General features: G+C 45.3%; 1 protein-coding gene across 1 annotated transcript in view; it reads left to right on the top strand.

Annotated features, from left to right (window-relative positions):
- Nucleotides 1-14546, top strand: part of LOC144132774 (endoribonuclease Dicer-L-like) — a 67511-nt gene extending 52965 nt beyond the window's left edge. Inside the window, exons 17-20 of the mRNA XM_077665422.1 lie at nucleotides 5390-5655; nucleotides 7711-8080; nucleotides 8893-9131; nucleotides 11791-14546. Coding sequence (XP_077521548.1) covers nucleotides 5390-5655; nucleotides 7711-8080; nucleotides 8893-9131; nucleotides 11791-11944 — 1029 coding nt within the window. The 3' untranslated portion in view covers nucleotides 11945-14546. The remainder of the gene's footprint in view (nucleotides 1-5389; nucleotides 5656-7710; nucleotides 8081-8892; nucleotides 9132-11790) is intronic.
- Nucleotides 14547-21158: the final 6612 nt, after the last annotated feature.

Raw genomic sequence — 21158 nt, 5'->3', positions numbered from 1 at the left:
TGGCTCCAGCCTTCATAATCGCCGCGCTATCCATTTTCAAAATCGTCGATAATGTCGGCTGTGCGAGCCCATGCTTTTTGACGAGCGCGCTCACTTTGAAGCCACTGCGAGACTGCTCCGAAATTCGTTGCTTAGTCTCCGGCGTCACAGCTTTGCGCTTCGTCGGCGCCATCTTCGACAGGCGGACAGCACTGGTCTGACTGCCTCAGCCCCTCTGCTTCCGTGCTTGTTCTCATACAGGCTCGCGAGGGGCACCACCGCTTCGTTTTTTTTACCCTCTCATTCCACCGTGCACCTTCCGTAGCGCAGGCGATGTGGCCGACACACGGAGCAACTGGTGCCGTCATGCGGCGCTTCCACCAACTCGCGATGCTCGCTCTCCATGGCTTTCGTAATTGGTGCACACGGGAAAAATGGCGACAGGCATGGCGAACTCGCGTATCCGAAGTTTTCGCCCCATCTTGACATCGTTCAAGGGGACTTTGACTGCATGGAAAACGATGTCCAAAAGGCAAAATTCTGATCGTTGTATCCTATATTCGGTCATGAACATGTCGTTAAATATGTTTTTTTTCCATAGCCTCAATGCATAAGTTGATACTCTTAGCCACCTTATCGTTATAACTGATATATCGTTATATGTGGTATCGTTTGTGGGGTTGGTTACAAACCCGTGCCGAAGTGTTAATTGAGTGGTACTTCGCCCACATATCACGGGTTCGGGCCAGAGCAAGCTGAGGGCATAGCCACTGTTGGCCGCCCGCCTGCACTCTCGCTCCGAAGGAAGGAAGGAAGGCGCAGTTATTTGAGGGCACAAGTGTATTACACAGGAAGCTGCATTACATAACACTGCACTGATCTCCAGACCTCAGTATAAAACCCATAGCCCGGCCGCAGCACCCGAAAGTGGGCCCGCGGAGCCGCGCGTGCAAAGCAAAGACTACATACGCACGTGACGGCACAGCCAAGGGCGATAGCATGCCGCACGGCCAACCAATGGGTTAGATCGCGCGCGACACAACACGAGGGAGGATGGGGAATGCGCAGAGCACATCTTGACGACACAGGTCGCACGTCGATGGTCCATCACGCGTCGTCACGGGCAATGGCCGGCGATGACGGAGAACCAGCCAGATCAGGCCCTCCCGAATCCGGAGCGCGTGAGCGCCGCACAGGCGGGCGACGGGACTCCGGAGGCTCGGGCCTGGACTCAAGCATACACACTAGGTGCGCAAGGTTACACCACCCACGCTCTTGGTCCCCCGGCAAATGCCAGGGCACCCGGGAGGCGAAATCTACGCACCTTTCTGCTGCCTGAGTCGGTGGCGATCTCCCCATTCATTTCCGCCTCGGGCCTCTTGCCGAAACAACGCCCCCAAGCTGTCACTGGGAGTGACCCAATGGGGACGCGAGATCGAAGCGGGAAGAACAGAAGGGAGGGTGATTTACAACGGTTCTTCAACAGAGCTTCCCTTGGAAAGGAGGACAAGCAGCGCGGCCGCCTACATTCCTCTCGCGGACACCCCATGGGGGGCCTCTAACGAGCAAACGGCAGCAGCGAGCGCGCACTCAGATATCTCAAGAAGCCCAATCCCCACATGTTATAAATGGACTGCACTGTATATCGGCTAGTTTCACGGACCAATTTCTTTGCTTAGCACCAGATAGTGCTCTTAAGGTTCTCACCGCAAACATTTGGTGCGTCTTGTTCTTGACGAACTAGAAGTGCCTGCTTTTGTGTGTTGCATCAGTATTGGCATGTAATGGAATTTGTGCTTATTATCCTCACTGTTGGTTCACAACTAGCCCTCTCTGCAAGTTTGTCAAGCACATGAATGTTTCTAAGTAGACCAATTACAATCGATCCCATATATATATCTAACTGGGATAAATCGGATTATTGCTTACATTGAACTGTCCGAATATTTTCTTGAAAATGTCATGCATAGTATTGTAGTGTTTTGAGTTTATATAACTCCCGTTCAGCAGGATATTTGACATATCAAACGGCATGCTGCGCCTTTGCAAGTGGCGCTTCTCTTAATGGAACCTCGGCAGTCACATTCACACATGGAGGTGGGTGGGCTTGCGCGGCCTCGAGCACCTGCTGGCAGCGCTAGTGCCATAAAACTGCGTGACAGGGAGGACTTGGGGTGTGCTTGACAATGGCATTCTTTCTGCCGTGCTTATTGACAACGCAACACTGCTGTCATATGGAAAAGCCGGCGCTCGATACTCTGGTTGCCATGCAGTGAAACCAGCGCTGACCAAATGCTTTTGGCAGCTCTCGCATGGCCTACTTCGCAGCTGAAGGCGGTGCAGAAATCATCTTTAATTGAGGTGTCGTTGCGTTTATTGTGTACCGGTAACAGAATTAGACCTCTTATGATCCATCGTGGCTTCTCCCAAAGCAACATCCGCTGCGGCTCCGATAGGCCTAGTGATAGCCAGTGAGCGGTGTGCTGCCCACATCGTGGCAGGAAGCGTGCTACTAGTGTGGGTGCATTGTATTCACGCTTCTGGGTTGCAGATAATCTTATTTGTTGCCATGTTTTAGATATCAAATTATCGATATGTCGAACTGTTACATGGTCCTCTTTGAGTTTGATGTATCTGGGATCAACCGTATAGGTTTTGATAAAATAGTGACAACAAGTTAAATTTGAGCTTGAGTTTTATAGTGCTGTAGTTTCAGTGTGGCAGTGTCATGAAAGGATTTAGACATTGAAGTCTGCACTTGGAGCTTAACATAGCTTGCTTGTGCCAAGGTTAAAAGCATGCATGTACTGACATACTTCGTCAAAAGTGACATCCAGCCCACATATGTCGCTGTCGAGCAGGGCAAATGCAACACCCTTGAAGCTCAAGAGGTCTCCTCACCCTGCAGTCATTTAAAGCTGCGCACACTTGTAAGTGCCCTGCTACACAGCTTGAGAGCGAATCTTGTGGGCGGGGCATTTTCAATGTATGCACACAAGGATACGTGGTTGGGGCTCTAAAATGGATGGAACCTGGCACAGGACAATAACTCCAGTGCTGAACTGCTGTCAGCACTCTTGGCCATGCTCTACTGCAACTATTTCAGCAATGGCTGTACACAGGTGACTTGAGAGGAGGAGGTGTGAAGCGGGAGGTTTTGAAGTGCACAAATTCAGTTCTCCCTAGAGGGTGTAATATTCATGTCATATGGGCAGTTTCACTGCCACGCGGCAGTTTTCAATTACTATTAAATTCGATGGGCATCGACTCAATGGGGGTTCAGAATGGCCATTGGAATTGTAAGGGCCATTGAGAACAACCTCGCAGTCACCATACCATGAAAAAAAAAACTCGAAATAACGAAAAATATCTTTTTGATTGAATTACAGAATTTTACGAGGGACGTACCGAAAGTAAGTTTCGTCATTTCTTTTTAAAGAGAAGACGGTACACCAGGTGAAACAAACAATCACTATAGGAATCCACACCCGCTGCTGGTTCAGGCCGGCGTGCCTGAGGTTATTCGAGTGTAAATTGCGATGGCGGACAGACAGGCCTGTGCTGACAACGTAGTCGCCAGTGGAATTGCGTGCTGTTATCCGGTATGAATGGACACGTGGGTCTAGTGTGTCCGTTATCCATGAACGCCTGCTGATCGTGCATGATGAAGAGGTCATGTCGACCGTTAAATGGTTGATCGCTGGTGTTACATGTTCATTGAAGGAAGGTAGAGGGTGAAGGTCGAAGTGGATGTCCCTCCACATCCACGAATTAAAACATTGCTAGAGTACAAGACATGGTGTTAGCGAGCAGGCGCTTAACGGTGTCAGACATGGCATCCACGCTGCATATCAGTTGTGCTCAGGCTTATCACATGCCCCATGGTATGTTGGATTACCGAAAAGTCTCTGCAAGATGCGTTCCGAGAAACCTGACCTCGGATCACAACTGTGCATAAATGAGAATCAGCCCAATTCACTTGATGCAGTACACTCGGGAGGGAAATGAGTTCCTGTTCAGAATCAACCTAGGCGATGAGACATGGGTGCACCATTTTACCCCAGAAACGAAGGCTGCCTTGATGACGTGGAAGCATCCCAGGTCACCAGTGAGGAAAAAATTCGGTGTCACCCTCCACAAGAAAGGTTATGCCTACAGTGTTCTGTGATGCAAAAGGTGTGGTTCTCCTTGATTTCCTCCATGTAGGGACCATCAGTGCGGCACGCTACTGCCACGCCCTTAGCAAACTCAGGTCCGCCATTCAGCTAAAGAGACCATGACTCTTGAGTGACGATGTTGTGCTCTTGGACGACAACACAAAACCACACACACAGCAAGGCTCACACAAGATCAGATTCGTCACCTCGGATGGGAGAGATTTCATCACCTGTCATACAGTCCTGATCTTGCTTCATTAGCCTGTTCCCTGCATTGAAGGCTGCACTCTCGGGACGTCACTTCCAGAACAATGCCGAGGTGCTCCGGTGCAGGCTGTGCGACAGTTCCGTGCATCGAAGGGCACCAAGTTTTACTAGACTAGTTTCTTCAAACTGATTGCACGCTACGACAAATCTCTCAATGTCTGTGACCACTATGTGGAAAAATAGTGCAAGGTGTATAGTTCATGCTACCATGGCGTATTTTTTTGGCAATAAAGTTTCCGTGTGAAAATAAATGAAAAAGCCTACTTTTGGTGCGTCCGTCGTGGATTATGTTCTTGACCAATATGTAAAGCAATTTTTATTCGGTAGCCAATATGACAGCTCCGCAGACAGTCCTGCAGTCAGATGCAGATGGTCAGATGTAAACAAACCAACTCTGGTCGTGTTGCGTTTCGCTCGTTTTCACCTCTAGTGTGCTTTGCGGCAACTGAGACCAAGAAATGCCCCACAAGTGCTGAAACAATAGTATCTATCAACGCAACAAAGACTGTCACAGATCTGCGGCACCTTCGTCGGCGAAAAATAATGCTTCTGAAATGAAGGTTGCATCATTGCTTCGTCATCGCTGCCACTGGATTGTGCTGAACTGTAAAGTATTTGAGTAGCTTTTCTTGAACAAATTTTTAATTAAAAATAGCACTTCAATATTCTTCTCGTTGTATTCTACTTCACTTCGAATGTTTATTCATTATTGCTACCCCTAATGCCATCTATCGGATCGCATGTTCACTTCTCAATGATCATTGAAATTCGCCCTGTGGGAGCAGTCCATCTGGACGGCCGTCGAAAACTTCGATGCCCATTGGCTCAGTGGGCATTGAAATTGTCTGTTTGACAGGAGTATTAGCCAAGGTTCAGTGAAGCCTGTCTCAGGGGGCCCTGGGCAACATTATTTTTCTTTCTTTTTTCTCTGCCCACACTAATATATGTCTCAGGGGACCCGTCTAAACCATGCTTCTCGTGTGCAGGTCATGAAGTGGATGGGTGTCAAGCTGCCCCATTGTGAGCTGGACTCTCTGGACATCTCGTCGCCTGACAAAATCCACACATTGGGGTTCCCCGCTCCAAAGACTCCGCTCCTGCGCCACGAGGACGACCCCGAAGGCCAGCTGATGAGCGAGCGGAGTCCCTGGCACGCGGCGATGTGCTTGGCCGAACAGACGCTGGGCTACACGTTTAAGGACAAGGCATTCCTGCTTCAGGCTTGCACACATGCTTCCTACTACAGGAACCGGTAACAGTACTTCCACGATTTGCCCACAGAAGGCGTCATGCTTTTGCACTGCCTTGGTTTTTTTTTTTTTTTTCAAGTTTGCAGTACAACACAGAAGAAAGAAGTAGAGGGAACCACCCTGGGCATGTGCAGACTTGCAGCCAGTTTTATTATAAGAAGCAGCATGTTAAGAAAACGCCAGCTAAAACCACGAAGAAATTGTATCACACAGACTGTTTTAGTAGAACTTCATTAATGAGAGTTCAAGGAAGTGAAAGGTGACCATATTATCCGAATATTACATTATCGAGTGGCCTCTTAAAGCTACCAAAATCTATTTGTGTGAAAGTGAAATTTGTTTGGTGTGAACATGGGCAATGGCTATCTCCGTTTAAAGGCCAACTGTTAAAGAGATTTTGCTTTGGTTGGAATGCCTCTTAATATGTTACATATGTCATTAAACTCACCGTGACAATTTTCTCCGCTTCTTAGATAGCCAGTTCTGTTGTTATAAGCGTTGAAAAAGCTCTAGAGCAGGCTATGCGTGCACTTGGCAGCGTATCACACAGTTAGGCAACTTAATGGACACAACATGAGTATTGACCACTGAGAACCTTCCTCAAGCCGGACCAATTGGGAATGAATGGATTACAGATAGCGTGGATTGAAAGGTTTGTGGCTGAAATGCATCTTGGTAGCCCTGCTGTGGTACCGTTGAAAAATGTTACGAAGTTCCAGCTGAGACTACCATGCCAAAGCTCGGCAGGTGCCCTAAAGCAAATAATGGTCTCCGCTCACATGCATTCATTGGCAGCGCTGTAAATTCCTACGGTCAGCATTTGCACCCCAACCAGTGCACGTTTGAAATACGTGCCAGCTTGCTGTGGTTTCTGTGGAGAGCCTCTGAAACCCCACTGCTGCGGGGTCGAGCAGCACCTCTTTGGGCCGAGTGGTCCGTTTCTGCGCCATTTCGAGCACTTGATAATGGCGGCCCTCTTTCATGTTTTGGTTTGAGAAACGGATTTTTGCGACGGATTCCTGACGCATTCACTTATCTTATGAATGCCATCTCTTGTTTTTACAGCTCTCTGTTGACATAAAACTAGAAAAACGTCTTTTTACGGGGTGAAAATTTTCGTCATAGTTGGCTTTTAAGGTGAAAACTGCAAGATAATTGTTATTTTTTGCAGTTACATCAAACACTGTAATTCATCTATACTTTAGGAGTGTTGGAAGCAGGTCTGCTTCATAAAGGTGAAGCTCTCCACAGCTTCTTTCATTGTGCAACGCGGTAGCACTGAACATTGTGCACGTGTAGCGTTGCACATGAGGAGGCTTTACTGTACAAACAGCAAACAGCACACAATGAGCGCAGTTTTCTGGCACGCTGAAATAATGAAAGAACTGCATCAATGGAAATGAGGAAAGCATGCATTGACACTTCAATGGCTAGGCTCCTTTGAAAGAAAAAAAAATCAGCAAAATGCAGTCACGCTAAACGGCGTGCAGCTATTGGCTTATCGATATGCATGGCGTATAGCCACCGTCACCACAGGAGATGGCAGCAAAGCTCTGAAAAATTAAACTATGTGGCTGAACTCTCTCGGCACATCAACGGGGGCCTGCCGATTACCAAGATGCCTGCCATTGCGCTCTTGTCAGAGCGAAACAGTCTCTGCTCACCAATTAGTGTGAGTAGACTCAAACTAAAGGGGTTAAAGGAAAGGCAGAGGTTGAGGCACGCATGGATTTAGGTGCTCGGGAAACTTCAAAAAGCACTAATAGGAACCTCAGGGTTCCATGGAACCCAGTTTGAGTGCTCCTACAATACAGTATCAGCAAGTTGTGCGATGGTGTATAGTTTTTCGTTGTGTGGGAGGCGTTCAGGTGGGAGAATGAAACTAGGGACTGGTTTATTTCCTTCACTACAGCGTCTATCTCTCCATGCAGAAAAAGCGCTGGGAGAGTATTGGAAGGCTAACCTACTGTGTCTAATTTGCCTTCAGTGTCCCTTCAAGCTGTTCATGGATGGGACTCTTTTGACATGGGCCCTCTTTTGTTCCCCCTTTGCAAAAGTCTGACGGACTGCTACCAGCGGCTTGAGTTCCTGGGCGATGCGGTTATCGACTACCTGGTGACCCGTTACCTGTACGAGGGCCCCCACAAGTTCAACCCGGGGCAGCTGACGGACCTGCGCTCGTCGCTAGTCAACAACACCTTCTTCGCTGCGCTGGTGGTGCGGCATGGCCTTCACCACTGCCTGCTGCACTGCAACCCGGGGCTATTCAATGCCGTGTCCCGCTTCGTGCAGCACCAGGCCCGTTTGAGTGAGGACGAATCCAGTGAGTCATCCGAGGGGGAGGAGGACACGACCCTGGAAATCCTCGACCTGAACGCACACAAGAATGAGGTCAAGGACAACCCAGCCTACTGGAAGGTGCTCCAGGTAGGGTGGCTGCTGCTCGGCATTCTGGGGGCAAATTATACCTCTCTCTCTTCACTTGTAGCTTGCATTTTCCCCAGTTGTGATGGTCTTAGTAGGGAACGCGGCCATTGTATTTCCTAACTAAGTTCGTGATATTCTGTAGCTGGATACGACTCAAGCACGAAGTGCCAAATTCTCCTCAAAGAAAACCTTCCAGCCAGTGGCGTTTGCCTATTGCCCTGACGTCATGGTTAATCCCGTAGCACCAACTAGTGTGACATCGCTGGGGCTGGCATGTGAAAGGGGATTTAGTACAGAATAAGCAGATTAGCCGAGACATCGCAACAGTCGCTATTCGCTGGAGGGCCTCCTATGAGCGGAACATGCCACTTTGAGTTGCATCCAACTGTAGCTGAGGTCGGGAAGAGCAAATGAGCATGGACAAGGCATGTAATGCAAAGGCAAGTTAACCAGTGGTCGCTTAGGGTAACGGGGTGGATTCCAAGGCAAGGCAAATGTACCAGGATGTGGCAGAGATTCAGGTGGGCGGATGAGATTAGGAAGTTTGCGGAGATGAGATAGCCGCAGCTGGTGCATTACAGGGTTGTTTGGAGGGATATAGGAGAGGCCTTTGTTCTGCGGTGGACATAGGCTGGTGATGATAGTGCTGGTAGTGGTGATTTGATGTGTACTGTTAGTGTGCCTGTGCACCGCAAAAGGTGGCAGACCTACTTCTGCTTTTGTACACTGGCCTGTTTTATGGGCAAGAGTGAGAGCTTGATGGCCACCGTCTGAACAGGGTAGTACATGCATGTGGTTGCATACTTGTGCAGCGCTTCTACTACCACGAGGAGGAGTGCCTTGAGCCCGAGGAAGTGGAGGTGCCCAAGGCCCTGGGCGACCTCTTCGAGAGTCTCATAGGCGCTGTGTTTCTCGACTGTGGAATGTCGCTGGACACTGTCTGGGGCATCCTGTACCGCCTGTTCGGACGTGAGATCGAATCCTTCTCCAAGTGCGTGCCCCTGCCACCCATACGCACCCTGCTCGAGCGTTTTCCAGATGCACGCTTCAGGTGAGCAAACTGGAAGTGGGCTTCTCGCTTCTGCAACACTGCCGCACTGTCAATGCATTGCTCTTGCTTTGGTGGTGCAGTGCAATACAGTAGAATCTTGATGGCTTGATCACGGCTGATACAAATTTTGGGATGATAAGAATTCGTAAAACTGGCCACAGAGGACTAGAACGAAGCTTATGAAAGAACGTTGCCTTTTAAACCAACTCGTGCAGCTGCACTGCCTACAGCATGGCCCATGCGTTGGGACGCAGTTTCGTTTTCGCGCCTTTGGTTTGCAACAGTATTTGAGTCCATAACGGGGATTGAAACAAAACTGACCGCCAAATGCCACTTCTATGCAAAATTTGAACTCAAACAAGTGAGTAGTTAGGCCGAGATAACTTTTTTAGATTTTCTCACGAGCAACACAATGATTAGTAATTATTCTGATTATGGCTGCAGCCAGTAATTTGATAGTCACACACCTCTTAATTTTTGCAGAAACTGCTGTGAGAGGCACTTTCTTCAGCATTTACCTATTTACTCGCGTAATGAACCCACTTTTTTTCAGAAAAGTTGACATCAGTTTTGGGGGAGGGTTCATTATGCAGGAAAAACAAGTTTCAACAGATTTCTTTGGAAGGGTCGATATTTCGTCATCAACAAATCCGCACGATCGGACGCACATTCGCATTGAGATAATGCGAACATGCTGCACACCGGCCCTGAAGGTCGGGCGCTTTTTTTACGGGAGATTAAAAAACACAGATTACGGTGACGAGTGCGTAATGCAAATGACTCTATCTTGGCTTACAGTATGCAATGTCTTGACGCTTTGCCATGTTCGCCCCTTCCCCCACCCCTCTGGCAGGAGGTCTCCTCAAAAGATAAACAAGTGGTGGTGTTATCGGCAGTGGGTAGCATCTTGGTGCGCTGCCATGGTCTGCGCTGCGGCCGGCGCGAAAACTGAGGAACCAGCTACAAAAAGCTAAAGGGAGAAAAAAAAAGTAGGGGTGTGCAAATATTCGAAATTTCGAATATGAATCGAGTATCTTTGATATTCATCTCGTATTCGAAAAATTCATATTTCAGAATTTCCGAATATTCGAAAATTCCCGAACAGTACTCGCCAGCGATCGTATACTGCGCAGACTTTCATAAATTCGACCATGGCAAAAGCACACTATCTGGGCAAATTATCCAATGATGCAGTTAAAAATTGCAGGAAAACGATACAGAGGTCCTATTCCCTTCTCAGTCGTTTATCACGCTGTCTGATCGCATTCCAACGCCGCTAGGCTTGACCTTGTGCGAAATTCCGCAAGTGGGCTTTCCCACATATCACCCGTGCTGCGAACACGATGGACGACAGCCTGCTTCAAACAATCGCAACGCGAAATCGCGCTTTTTTTAATCCTTCCGTAATACGTTACACATTTAATGCCCAAATCCGAAGAATGCGTCCTGTCGCCTTCATAACTCTCCGAGCGTGACCTCCGCCGTCCCGTTTTGTAAACTACGCTATGCGGGAAAACCTACTTGCGGAATTTCGCAGGCACCTCCTGAAGGGGCGTGTCTAGTTGTCACAATAGGGCAAGCAGTCCTGTAAAAAAACCCCGCCTATTGCATGGTGCATTGTAACCCGCGCACCTCTTTAGTGGGCATAATGGCAGGCATGGCAGGGATCGATGATGGATCCGATGGCTCCTGTCACTAGGTCAAAAAATAGCCTGGCCGCGTAGTTTCGGTTTCTGAGCTTCACCGCTACCCCGCAACTGTCGGCCCCCGCATTCGCCGATAGCCCAATTCCAGTTCCGCGTGGCTTTTGGATGCCGACTGGCGCGTCGCAGGTGATTTATTTTCCCTCTTTAGAAGCTGTCTGGCCGTTCCGACGCCAGTGTGTGTTTCCCGACCCCTTGATTCTATTTGTATCTTCCAGCACTCCAAAACGGGCGGCTCGTCACGGGCTTACAGGTGTTAGCGCGATGGAGCTGCCTCATAAGGCCTTACTGCATCTTTGCATTTGCGGCAGGTTTTTTTTGGGGGGGGGAGGGGGTTATAAACCTAGGCGTTTGGATAAAGTGGGCATTCTTTCCGGTCCCTTGAACTCCAAATGAATGAGGTTTTACTAGTCATCATGCTGTTTTTTATTGCCAGCTTGTCATTTTATGGATCTTGTTTTGCATGACCTCATTACAGTTTGGATACTGTTATGTTGTCTCATCAGTAATACATTTCTGTGCACGTTTTTTTTATATGGTACTGAGGCAGTCTAGTTTTGTCTATTTTAGTTACAAAGACCATACATTATTTTGAAAAAATAAGGACAACAACATTTGATTGTTTATCATTTTTCTGAAAATTTTTTTGTACTGAACATATATTCAATATGATATTCGAAGCCATTTTTTCTTCATATTCGAGTCGTATTCGAAAATTTCAATATTCGCACACCCCTAAAGAAAAGTAAACTCTGACGGACAAAAGTGGGGGGGCGGGTTCATTACGCGAGTAAATACGGTATTCCACAGCTGTGTGCCAATAAGTTCCAGCCAGAAACTTTTTCTGTTTACCTGCTTGGCTTTGGAAGAAATTATCCTTGCAGGCCCTCAACATTGGGTCAAATGTGGCTGTTCCATGAGCACCGCTAAGCATTGCTTGCCTTTGCTGATTTCAGCCCGGCCGAAGTGCTCAAGAACGAAAAGGTCAAGGTGGTGCTCACTCTGAAGGACCAGACATTCACTTGCGTCGCCAAGAGCAAGAAACTCGCCAAAACGGCACTCTCTAAGAAGTGCCTCCGCATGATGAAGCTGTCCTGTGGTTCCGCTTAGGAACCCGCCACGCCTCAACAGTCACCAGACTGCTTTCTCGCCAAGAGAGGGCTGTTTGCAGTTATTTGCATGCTGTTGTGATGGGTGTGTAGTACTTGGGAGTAAAAACTCCTCATTGGTGGACAGTCATCCAGAGGACTCTAGGTAAGAGAGAGGCTTTGGTGAAGGAGCATGTGGATATTAGCAAAGCCTTGCCCAAGCTTTGCAATGCCTTGAGCCCGAGCCTCTCCTACTGCTTTTTGCCAAAGGTACGATAGCAAAACAGATAGTAGTAACAGGGCATAGTTCATTTTATATGTACGTATACTTAGAAATGTTGATTATTACTGCCTCGGGGTGAAAGTTAGCACTGTACAAGATGTGGCAAATCCATAGGGACATTTGTCACCTCCTAGCCTGCAAGCTGCGCTGTGCCACTTGAGGCAACTGTGACGTTTTTGCGCCACGCCTAAATGCAGAACTGTCAATCCCACATATTTCTGGCTCGAACTGTGATCTCTTATTGTGTTCTCAATCTGTAAAGGGCCGAAGTATGAAACTTTCTGGGGTTGAGGCTACAGTAATTTTTGTTTTGTTGTTTATGGCATCGGTTAAATGAACTAAGTGCTGATGTTGTGTCAGCATAGCTATGGATGCATAATAAAGTATCGAATTCGTTCCCTATGCAAAAGGTGGCTGTTGAAAGCTAGCCAGTGATCGTGTTGCTGCATTGTAGACACTTTCAGTGGCTGCATTTGTTATGTGTCATGTTGCGGCAAAGTAGTGTTTAAGTGCAGTCAGAATGTAAACAGCCTTGACAAGACCAAAGCACGGGCCTTTACGTAGTATTTCTGGAATGAAGGTGATCATGAAAACATATACAAAACCCGCAGCAATACTCAAGAGGGTTTCGAGCATATCAGTTGTGGAAAGCTGAAGTTTCTAGGCAAGCAGTGTCCGTGGAAAGCTTCAGCTGAAAAAGCGCTGTTGTTAAATTCTACTTTGCCGGCAGCCAAGTTCACTAGGTGCAGCCGTCTGGATTTCTCTTGCTGAAAGAGCAGCGTTTTGAGAGTCTAGGTAGGTGACGCCTGTGGTTTGTACAGCCACTGCAGCTGTGTTGAGATCGATTCATTCCAGAGTTCTACTTGGCTGTAACAATTGTTGTTGGTCGCAGTGTTCGGCTTGGCTTGGTCTTGGCTCAGCTTGGCTTGGCTTGCCTTGTTGTTGGGCTGTAGGGTCACGTTGTCACATTTTTTGTATGTCCGGGCTTCACTCGATGCCTGGTCTTGGTAACACCAGGAGCAATTCACAGCTGTGTCACAGCGAAGGTACCATGCTGTGTTATGGAAGGCAGGTAAGCTGTAGCCAGGACTGGCAAAGGCCTCTTGTAGCGTTTGCTAGAATTGTGTACTTTATCCGTCCAACATGAGGGGATGCGTGCCAATTGCATCTTTGTGGAAGGTCTGCTTCAGAACCGAAATTTCGTGATTGAAGAGCGTTTAAAAATTCATGCCCCATTTCAGTATATACGAGCTCATTAGTGCATTGCTGCATCCGTGCCTACTATCTGAATGTGCCAATTACAAGGAGCGGTGTGCAAATTATTTTAGTCCCAAGTTTAATTGGGACACTGGTTCGCACTGTGAAGAGTTATACTAGTTGGCACAGCGTTAATTTTCTGTTTTTGTGTGTGTGTGTGTGTGTTAGTGTATGATGTGTACAATTTTTTTGTATGAAACGTTGTTACTTTTCTCGAGTCTTTAGTTATTTTGATGAAATGCTAGATGGGCTAATCTTTCCTTATAGAGGAGCGATTTTTACTCTCGTCATGCCAATACTGTTCACCTGCGGCAGATCCACAAGTGATTGTTATCACAAAACAACAAACCTTGGTCATTAACGAAAGGCTATTAGCCCGCAATGTGCTGACAAGAGCTAGGGCCTTGTAAATTATGAAGTAAAAGGCCGTTTAGTTCATGCTGTAGCAGGACCATCACTGCAGTTTCTACCTTTTTGATGGAGAACTTTCAATGAAGTCTGCTAGAGTGCTGCCTGCGATTCAGACCATTGGGACGGCTTAGGAATGACACAAACTTGTTGCGTTGTGTGTCGTTTCCTTGCTGTCGCACTGTGTGCTTGCAGTGCTTGTTTCAAGTTCACATTCATTTCTGTTGCGCTTGTGATGATATAATTTTACATCAGCGCCAGATTATACTGATCGTAATCTCATTCATCATTGTACTTGGCAACCACTTTATTCACAGTGGAGTGTTATATAATGTCTAGGTAGAGAATTGTCGTCGAAGGTTATAATAGTGTTGGCTAAAATACACTCTGTCCCATCGTCTTTTTCGTGCTATGTTTTGTACTGGCGCCTTTTAACCAACACGAGTTTTCCAACCAACTAGCTCAGTGACGAGTCCTCTTGTTCATTGCATGTATTCAGATAAAAATTGTGTTGGCCTTGTCGTGGCTACATAGATGGAATTGCTGACTTGTTCTACGTTGACTAAGGGCACTTCACATTTCAGACTTACCCATGTGTTGATTATTCAGCATTGACTGCTTTCTGCCTTGGATGCCTTAGCTAAGGAAAGATTGGAATGCACTGGGTATGTAGTGAGTGATCGTTCTACGTTGACTAAGGGCACTTCACATTTCAGACTTACCCATATGTTGATTATTCAGCATTGACTGCTTTCTGCCTTGGATGCCTTAGCTAAGGAAAGATTGGAATGCACTGGGTATGTAGTGAGTGATCCAAAGCTTCAAAACTTGGTTGAAGTAACAGAGTCCAATAAGTGTGTGATCTCGAATTTTTGTGAATGGATTGCAGATTAGTCCGTCAGGACTGTGGTTGTAATGAGACAGTGTCGATAAAATATCTTCTACAAACAATCTTTGATATAGTCATCAAGTTTCTTTGTAATTTGTGGCTGAAAGTGACTTCTGTTTGTGTGGGAACGAACTTTTTTTGTACTACGAAATGACATTCTCTTTGCTATATATAGTCAAGAGCTCTACTGTGATATATGAAAAGGGAGTTTTCTCTATTATTTATTTTTGTAAGGGTTCACTCCAGAGAAACGGGCTGCCTGTAGAAGCACTGAAAAAATTGTGGTTGCAAACTTAGAGCACCTAAAGATGGTGCAGACTGGTGTTCGTGGTGCTGCATATGTTTATTGAATCTACTAGTTGGATATCAGTGCTATGAAACCTGACTTTATCATTTCTATCACTATAACAGTTAGCGATTTTCTTTCAAGTCACCTTGCGGTCAAGTGCTTCTTTGCATAGAAACAAAGATTTTTCATTTGGTAATATCCTAGTTCCCTTCAATTCTTTTAGATATGCACATGAGTAGGTTTGTAACTAAGCCATTATCACGCAGTGTAAAAGACAAGTTTTCTTTTTCAGATAACTATAAAACAGGCCTCCGGAGAGGCATTGTGTAAAGGGGGTCAAATCAAGAAGTTTGTGCAAAATAGGTTAGAAATAAAAACAATGTGCAATTTCGCGGTGCTTATGCGCCTGTGCAGCAGGCCGTTCTGGAGGACAAAAAATTCGCTACACTAGCAAAAAACTATGCATCATGGAACAAAAACGGGAAATGCACAAAGAGTTATACAAAAGCAAAAGAAAACATATCGGGCATACATGAGGAAAGCTGCGCATCAACAGAACCAAAGAGGCAATAGTCTCAAGCAGCTGAAAATGAAGTTATATGAATTGTGAGTACATATAAATGACGTGCTAAGCGTTATCAACGAAGTGCTTGAGTAGATGTGCGCGAAAGATGTCATGATTACCCTGCAGGGCGATGCAGTCCGGAAGATCGTTCCAGAGACGGATGGCACGCGGAAGTGACGAGAAGTTGAAAGCATGTGCGTTGCCATAAATGCAGGCATAGCTGTAGTTATTATGTAATCTGTGATAAGTAGGAGGGACGTTGTAGATGCAGAGTACAGGGTTATGGGATCGAATCGTGGCCGCAGAGGCCACATTTGAGCGATGGTGAAATGCAGCAGGTCTGCGAATTGTCAGTTTGCTTGTGCGAATGCGAGAAAATTACCTGTTTTCTCAATAAATTTTAATCTATTGAGAAAGCTGTGATAATTAACAGGAGTTGTGCCTTCCTTTGGCATCCTTTTTTTTTCATTTTATATTGAAGCACAGTAACATATTGAGCTGTAGCTTCAAGAAGTGAAGGTATAGGCGACTTTTTTTGTTTTTTTTTCTTTCAGCTTGCTCATGTGCCAAAGCTCCAAGTGTTCTGAGCATTGCTCCTAAAATGAAAATGATGTTATAGTGGCTTCATGTGCAATCTGAAACTTACTCTAGATCTTTGGTGTGGATAGTTTTCCTGGTTTTTTGTTCCTGACTGTGCTTATTGCATGTTGCAAATTTTTACTTCCATGCATCTTTCTGGGACAGGGTTTGCAAACTGTAGCGCAATCTTCGTGGCATATTTACACGAGAGTTTTCCTTACTAGTGCCTGTAGTTCTTGCCGCGTTTTTTTTTTTTTATTGCAGAAAGAGCCTATGGTCAGATACAGCTCGAGAACAAAGTAGCAAATGACTCTTGAAGGAAGCACTCCAGCCTGCGGCGTCGACCTATCATCATGACATCTTGGTCGTTTGCCTTGCACCATCAGCCATGGCAGTCGCAAGGTGGTTGACCGCGATGTCATGACAAAAAGGCTGATGCGTTTGTTGGAGGCTCTCCTTCGATGGCAATTGGCTCCTTCCTTCTCGACTCTTCAGTTGTATCAAGCTGCACATTAAAACTTAATTCGGATTTCTTGGGGCCGGTGAAAATGTCTAAATTAACCAAATGCCAAATTGTTGGGGTGACTGAAAAAAAACATAGCAAAGTGTCCCACATCAACATATATTTATTTGTTGAAAAAACATCTGCAATTGTTGATTGCATTGTGCAAGATATTTGCATAGCAATAGCTATATTTTGTGGTTTCACAAAGTAGCGCTCTGTGTGCGCATTTTCTGATGAACCAATACGTATGTCCGTGAGACACTCAGGACGTCAACCCCCTGCATATATATGTACGGCCTGTAAAAAACAGGCACATAACGTGAAACGATTACAGGCTTGGTGATAACACTGAAGAATGCTGAAAGCATATTCCGCAGTGTGCACTCAACAGGAGCGCAGAAGTAAATTACTGAGCACAGCACTCAATCCCGCTGTGCCTTCTCAAGTGGTGACCATAAAGACGACCAAGGTACCTTTACAATTTGGTCGGGCACCAATGTTACTCGTGCCTGAGCGGTGAGGCTTTTGAATAGCGCTTTCACTGTAACCCCATCTCCAGCACCCAGCCCACATACGAATTTTGCCGCCTGTTCGAAGTAACTGAAGATCCATCACAGTGTTTCACACCATGGAATAGTAGGTACATACGTTTGACGGGATAAGACTAGGTTTCCAAATTTAGGAGGACTTAACTGTAGTGCATGGAATTATTGTACTTCATTCACTTTTACAGCAAAACTGTGTCCCATTTTGCAATCCAGTTTACAGACCCTGTGAGCTTTAGTGTTGGAAGTGAGTGCTGATCAGCTATGTTGTGTCGTTCTTGATCATTAAGCAGACTGGTAATTCTTGTTTCCCAATTACACCCCACTTTCTCGAGGGGCACTGAAGCTGTTGCTTGTAAGAATGCCTTGAAAATAAATACCTTATTCAATTGAATGTAACTCATTTCTTTATGATGAAATTCAAAGATCATTCCTCTCAGAACTGAACTAATCTTATTGGGTACTTGAATCATCTATTCCTGTTGCATGCCGGCAAAGGTGACTTTTGCATTACATTAATAGTTGTGCAACATTCTGGTAAATCAGACAGAGAAATATTGGAAAGAAAGCCGGCATGTAAATCGTAAAACGTAGCCCCAGAAGGCGTTTCACTCATTGTTTGCACAGTACGTGCTGAAAGCTTTTGCTGTGTTAGAGCCCCACGCACCTGCGCAAAAATGATGATCTATGCCATGCCTGTTTGAGTTTGCCATGCTAATCCATAATGCAGCAACTCTGAAGAAAGTTGCAGCTGAATGCCTCCTGTGTGAACGGGCACCTTGGCTGTAAGAGCTGGAATTATCCAGGACAAAAATTCCAGTTGTGACACGAAGGCTGATGCCATATGCAAGGGTAGGTTAGGTGATAGTTCACAGCACTGACCCAGTGATTCTTGGCCAGCAGCCTGCTTTGTCACGGTGTATGACTGAGGAAGTCTACAAAGTGCTATTTTTTTTTTTTTTTGCACATAACTTGCATTTCATTGCTTTTGGCAAGAACATGCAGAGCACCCCCTCCCCTAAGAGCAAAGAATTAGACTCCAGAAAGATCTTTTCTTGTATTCAGAGCTCGTCTCGTCTTATGAGCTGAAAATCTAAAACAAAAACTTATTTACTGTGTATGTTTGCAGCTCATTGTATTCAGCGACAATGAGCAAGTATGGCATTTTGTCCAAACTTTTATTGGGCCCTCAATTCAGTAAAGAAACCGAGTTTTGGTTCCATTGTACAGAGGCAGATCATCAGGCTTTTTCATGTTTTTTTTTATTCAAACAAACACTGTGGCCTGTATTCACTACAGCACTCCTCTAGTCCACTGGGCAAATACAAAAGGACACATTGGTTTGTTTCAAATCTCATATTTACTGCACCTGTATGTTGGCTGATCATGGTCATGGTGACGACTGTTTGTCAACTAAAACATTTCTAATTAAAGAGAGTGGTTCAAGTGTAGGTGATTTTTTTTTAGAAAGCAGATAAATACCTGAACAGGACAAACGAAGTACACTTCAGACTATCTTTGTAAAGAATGGTGTAATGGTTTATGTTCAAACATGGTACGTCTTTGTTTGGACAAAACCGGAGCTGCGCTCCTGTATGTTTTGCTGTGACATTGGTTGACCACAGCTCCACTGTAATGAAAACAGGATGTGCTTATGTATGCATGTTTGTTCAAATGTGGTTTCACATTTCTAGGATTGAAATATTACCTATGCTCTTGGATGTCACATTTTTCTTTTTAAAATATGCTTTAGTGATGCAGAATTGCCAGTGGCCTCTGCACAACATTCAGCTGCTTCAAGTCATTAATTAAAACTGTGTGCTGAAATCAGTGTGTTAAAGGGACAGTGTGGAAGAATTTTTCTGGCAAAATTCAGTTCTGTGGCTCGCTTTGGCTGTGTTTAAGTTTGTTCAGCAATGAAAGATGCACTTATTGCCAGTAAATTAGGAGTTAAAAATGGAATTCTTTTTTTTTTTTTTTGGCACTCAACTCTGACTTGCAGCATTGACACGAGCATTACAGACTCTTTGACTGCTGACAGAAGTGGATGGCAGTGCGGTGTACCTTGGAGGTCTGCACACAAAAAAAGCACTTGATGCCACATCAGAGTTTAATAGTGAGAACAGTCTGCAGTAGCTATATCCATTTCATTTCTTAATCTTTTCTAGCTTTAATAAATGCCATCTTCTGTTAAAGTGATCGGGCAATATCAGTACGCAGTAATCAATCTATATAGGCCAACTTAAATTTGTCCTCGGTGTCCAACACTGAGCCTGGTGTGCCTAACAGTTAACAACTGAGCAGTTGTTCCCACCAAATATCTGCAGTTCTATGAGCGTCCAAGGTGTACACCATTTTGTAGCCACAATCAATAGATCATACTTTGTATGCAGGCAAAGTCCCGAGCAGATGTGCCTTCAGTGTGTATTAATGCAACAGGAGTGTTGAGATGGTACAGTAGCGTTCAATTGTAGTAGAATATTTTCACGGGCTAGTTAGTTCATTTCAATAAAAGGTAGGACTGCACGAATATAGAACAAGGACAGGAAATGTCTAAACGAGAATAACACCATGGACGCAGACTTCCAACTGTTCGACTGCCGTGGGTGCCTTACGGGAATGTTCCCAACAGTTTTAATCGCTTGAGTTCTCTTGCCACGTTTCTTGTCAAGCCTATGTTTTATGTCCAGATTTGTATTAAGTGTCAAAAATCTTGCTTCTGACACCCAAAGAATATCTGCTTTTGGGCATATTTTGTGACGATGTCATAAAGATTATTACAAAGCATTCAAGTAGGCATCCAGTGCTGCCTCAATGCCTTTGATTCCTCATTTGATCACACAGGATGCTGCAATGTCTACTTTGTGCTTCATATTCCCAATACTTGTGTAAAAATTGACCACAGAGAAGACTACATTGCATTCGCGTGTAGTGCTCAACATTTGTTTGCCTGAACATTTTGAACTTGCATTATATTCTTTTTTTCCCTTTTTATGAAAGCTGAAAAATCCCTTCACCTATTTGTAGTCGCGTTGTATTGGTGCAAATGTAATGTTCATACTCTCAGACAAGCACAAATACTAACGTTTGCATGCTTTGGCACAGTATATTTAATAGCTTGGTTTCGTTGCTTTACAAAACAATCAAATTGCTTGTATGCAGATTGCCCGTCCACTGATTTCTTTCATAATATTTGTATGGTTTGATTGCGGTTGACAGGCACAGACAGGTGGCAAAGTGCAAGGCAGGTGAGACTGTTTTCCATCGAAAGCTGGTGCACCCCGAGATGGTCACTGATACAAAAGTCCGTATGGGCAACACGCATCTTCTGTAGTAGGATAAAAACTTTAAAAAAAAAAAACCAGCAGTTAACACTGGGCCATGATCTGCGGCATACTGTATTACTCCGCAAGCCATGTCACAAAAGTAAACGAAATCAGCTGTTTAATGTCAGACTTTATTAAACAAGCCAGGTGTCAAAATTCTGGACCTTATAGCTTTTTTTTCGTCATTAGCTTCTTGTTTAGGTGTCAAGAGAACTTTTAACAACGAACTACGTTTTTGCCATCGAGGAATTCTGTGTGTCAATCCTAAATGTGGGCGGACCTTCACTGCTGACTTAAGTTGTATCCGACTATGGCAAGTCTGCACATGCCAGTGATATGGTGCGCATGTTTCATGCCAAATTTGCTTCAAACAAGCAATATACAATATGTTCAATGTAAGTAAGCCACTCATCTGGAGAATCAGCATTCGGAAAGATTAAAGTTCTCTGCAGGAAATTGCAGTAATTTTTTAATACAAGCAGATGTGGCAATAATTTTAGAGCTTTCCAGAGATCATAGGATAGATATGAATTGTGAATATGAATCTCGCCCAAAATTGTGTACCTACCATAATGACTGGAATGTAAATG

This window comes from Amblyomma americanum, chromosome 5 (assembly GCF_052857255.1).
Source record: "Amblyomma americanum isolate KBUSLIRL-KWMA chromosome 5, ASM5285725v1, whole genome shotgun sequence".
In the NCBI taxonomy this organism is placed as follows: domain Eukaryota; kingdom Metazoa; phylum Arthropoda; class Arachnida; order Ixodida; family Ixodidae; genus Amblyomma; species Amblyomma americanum.
This window is presented reverse-complemented; position numbering and strand designations above follow the sequence as displayed.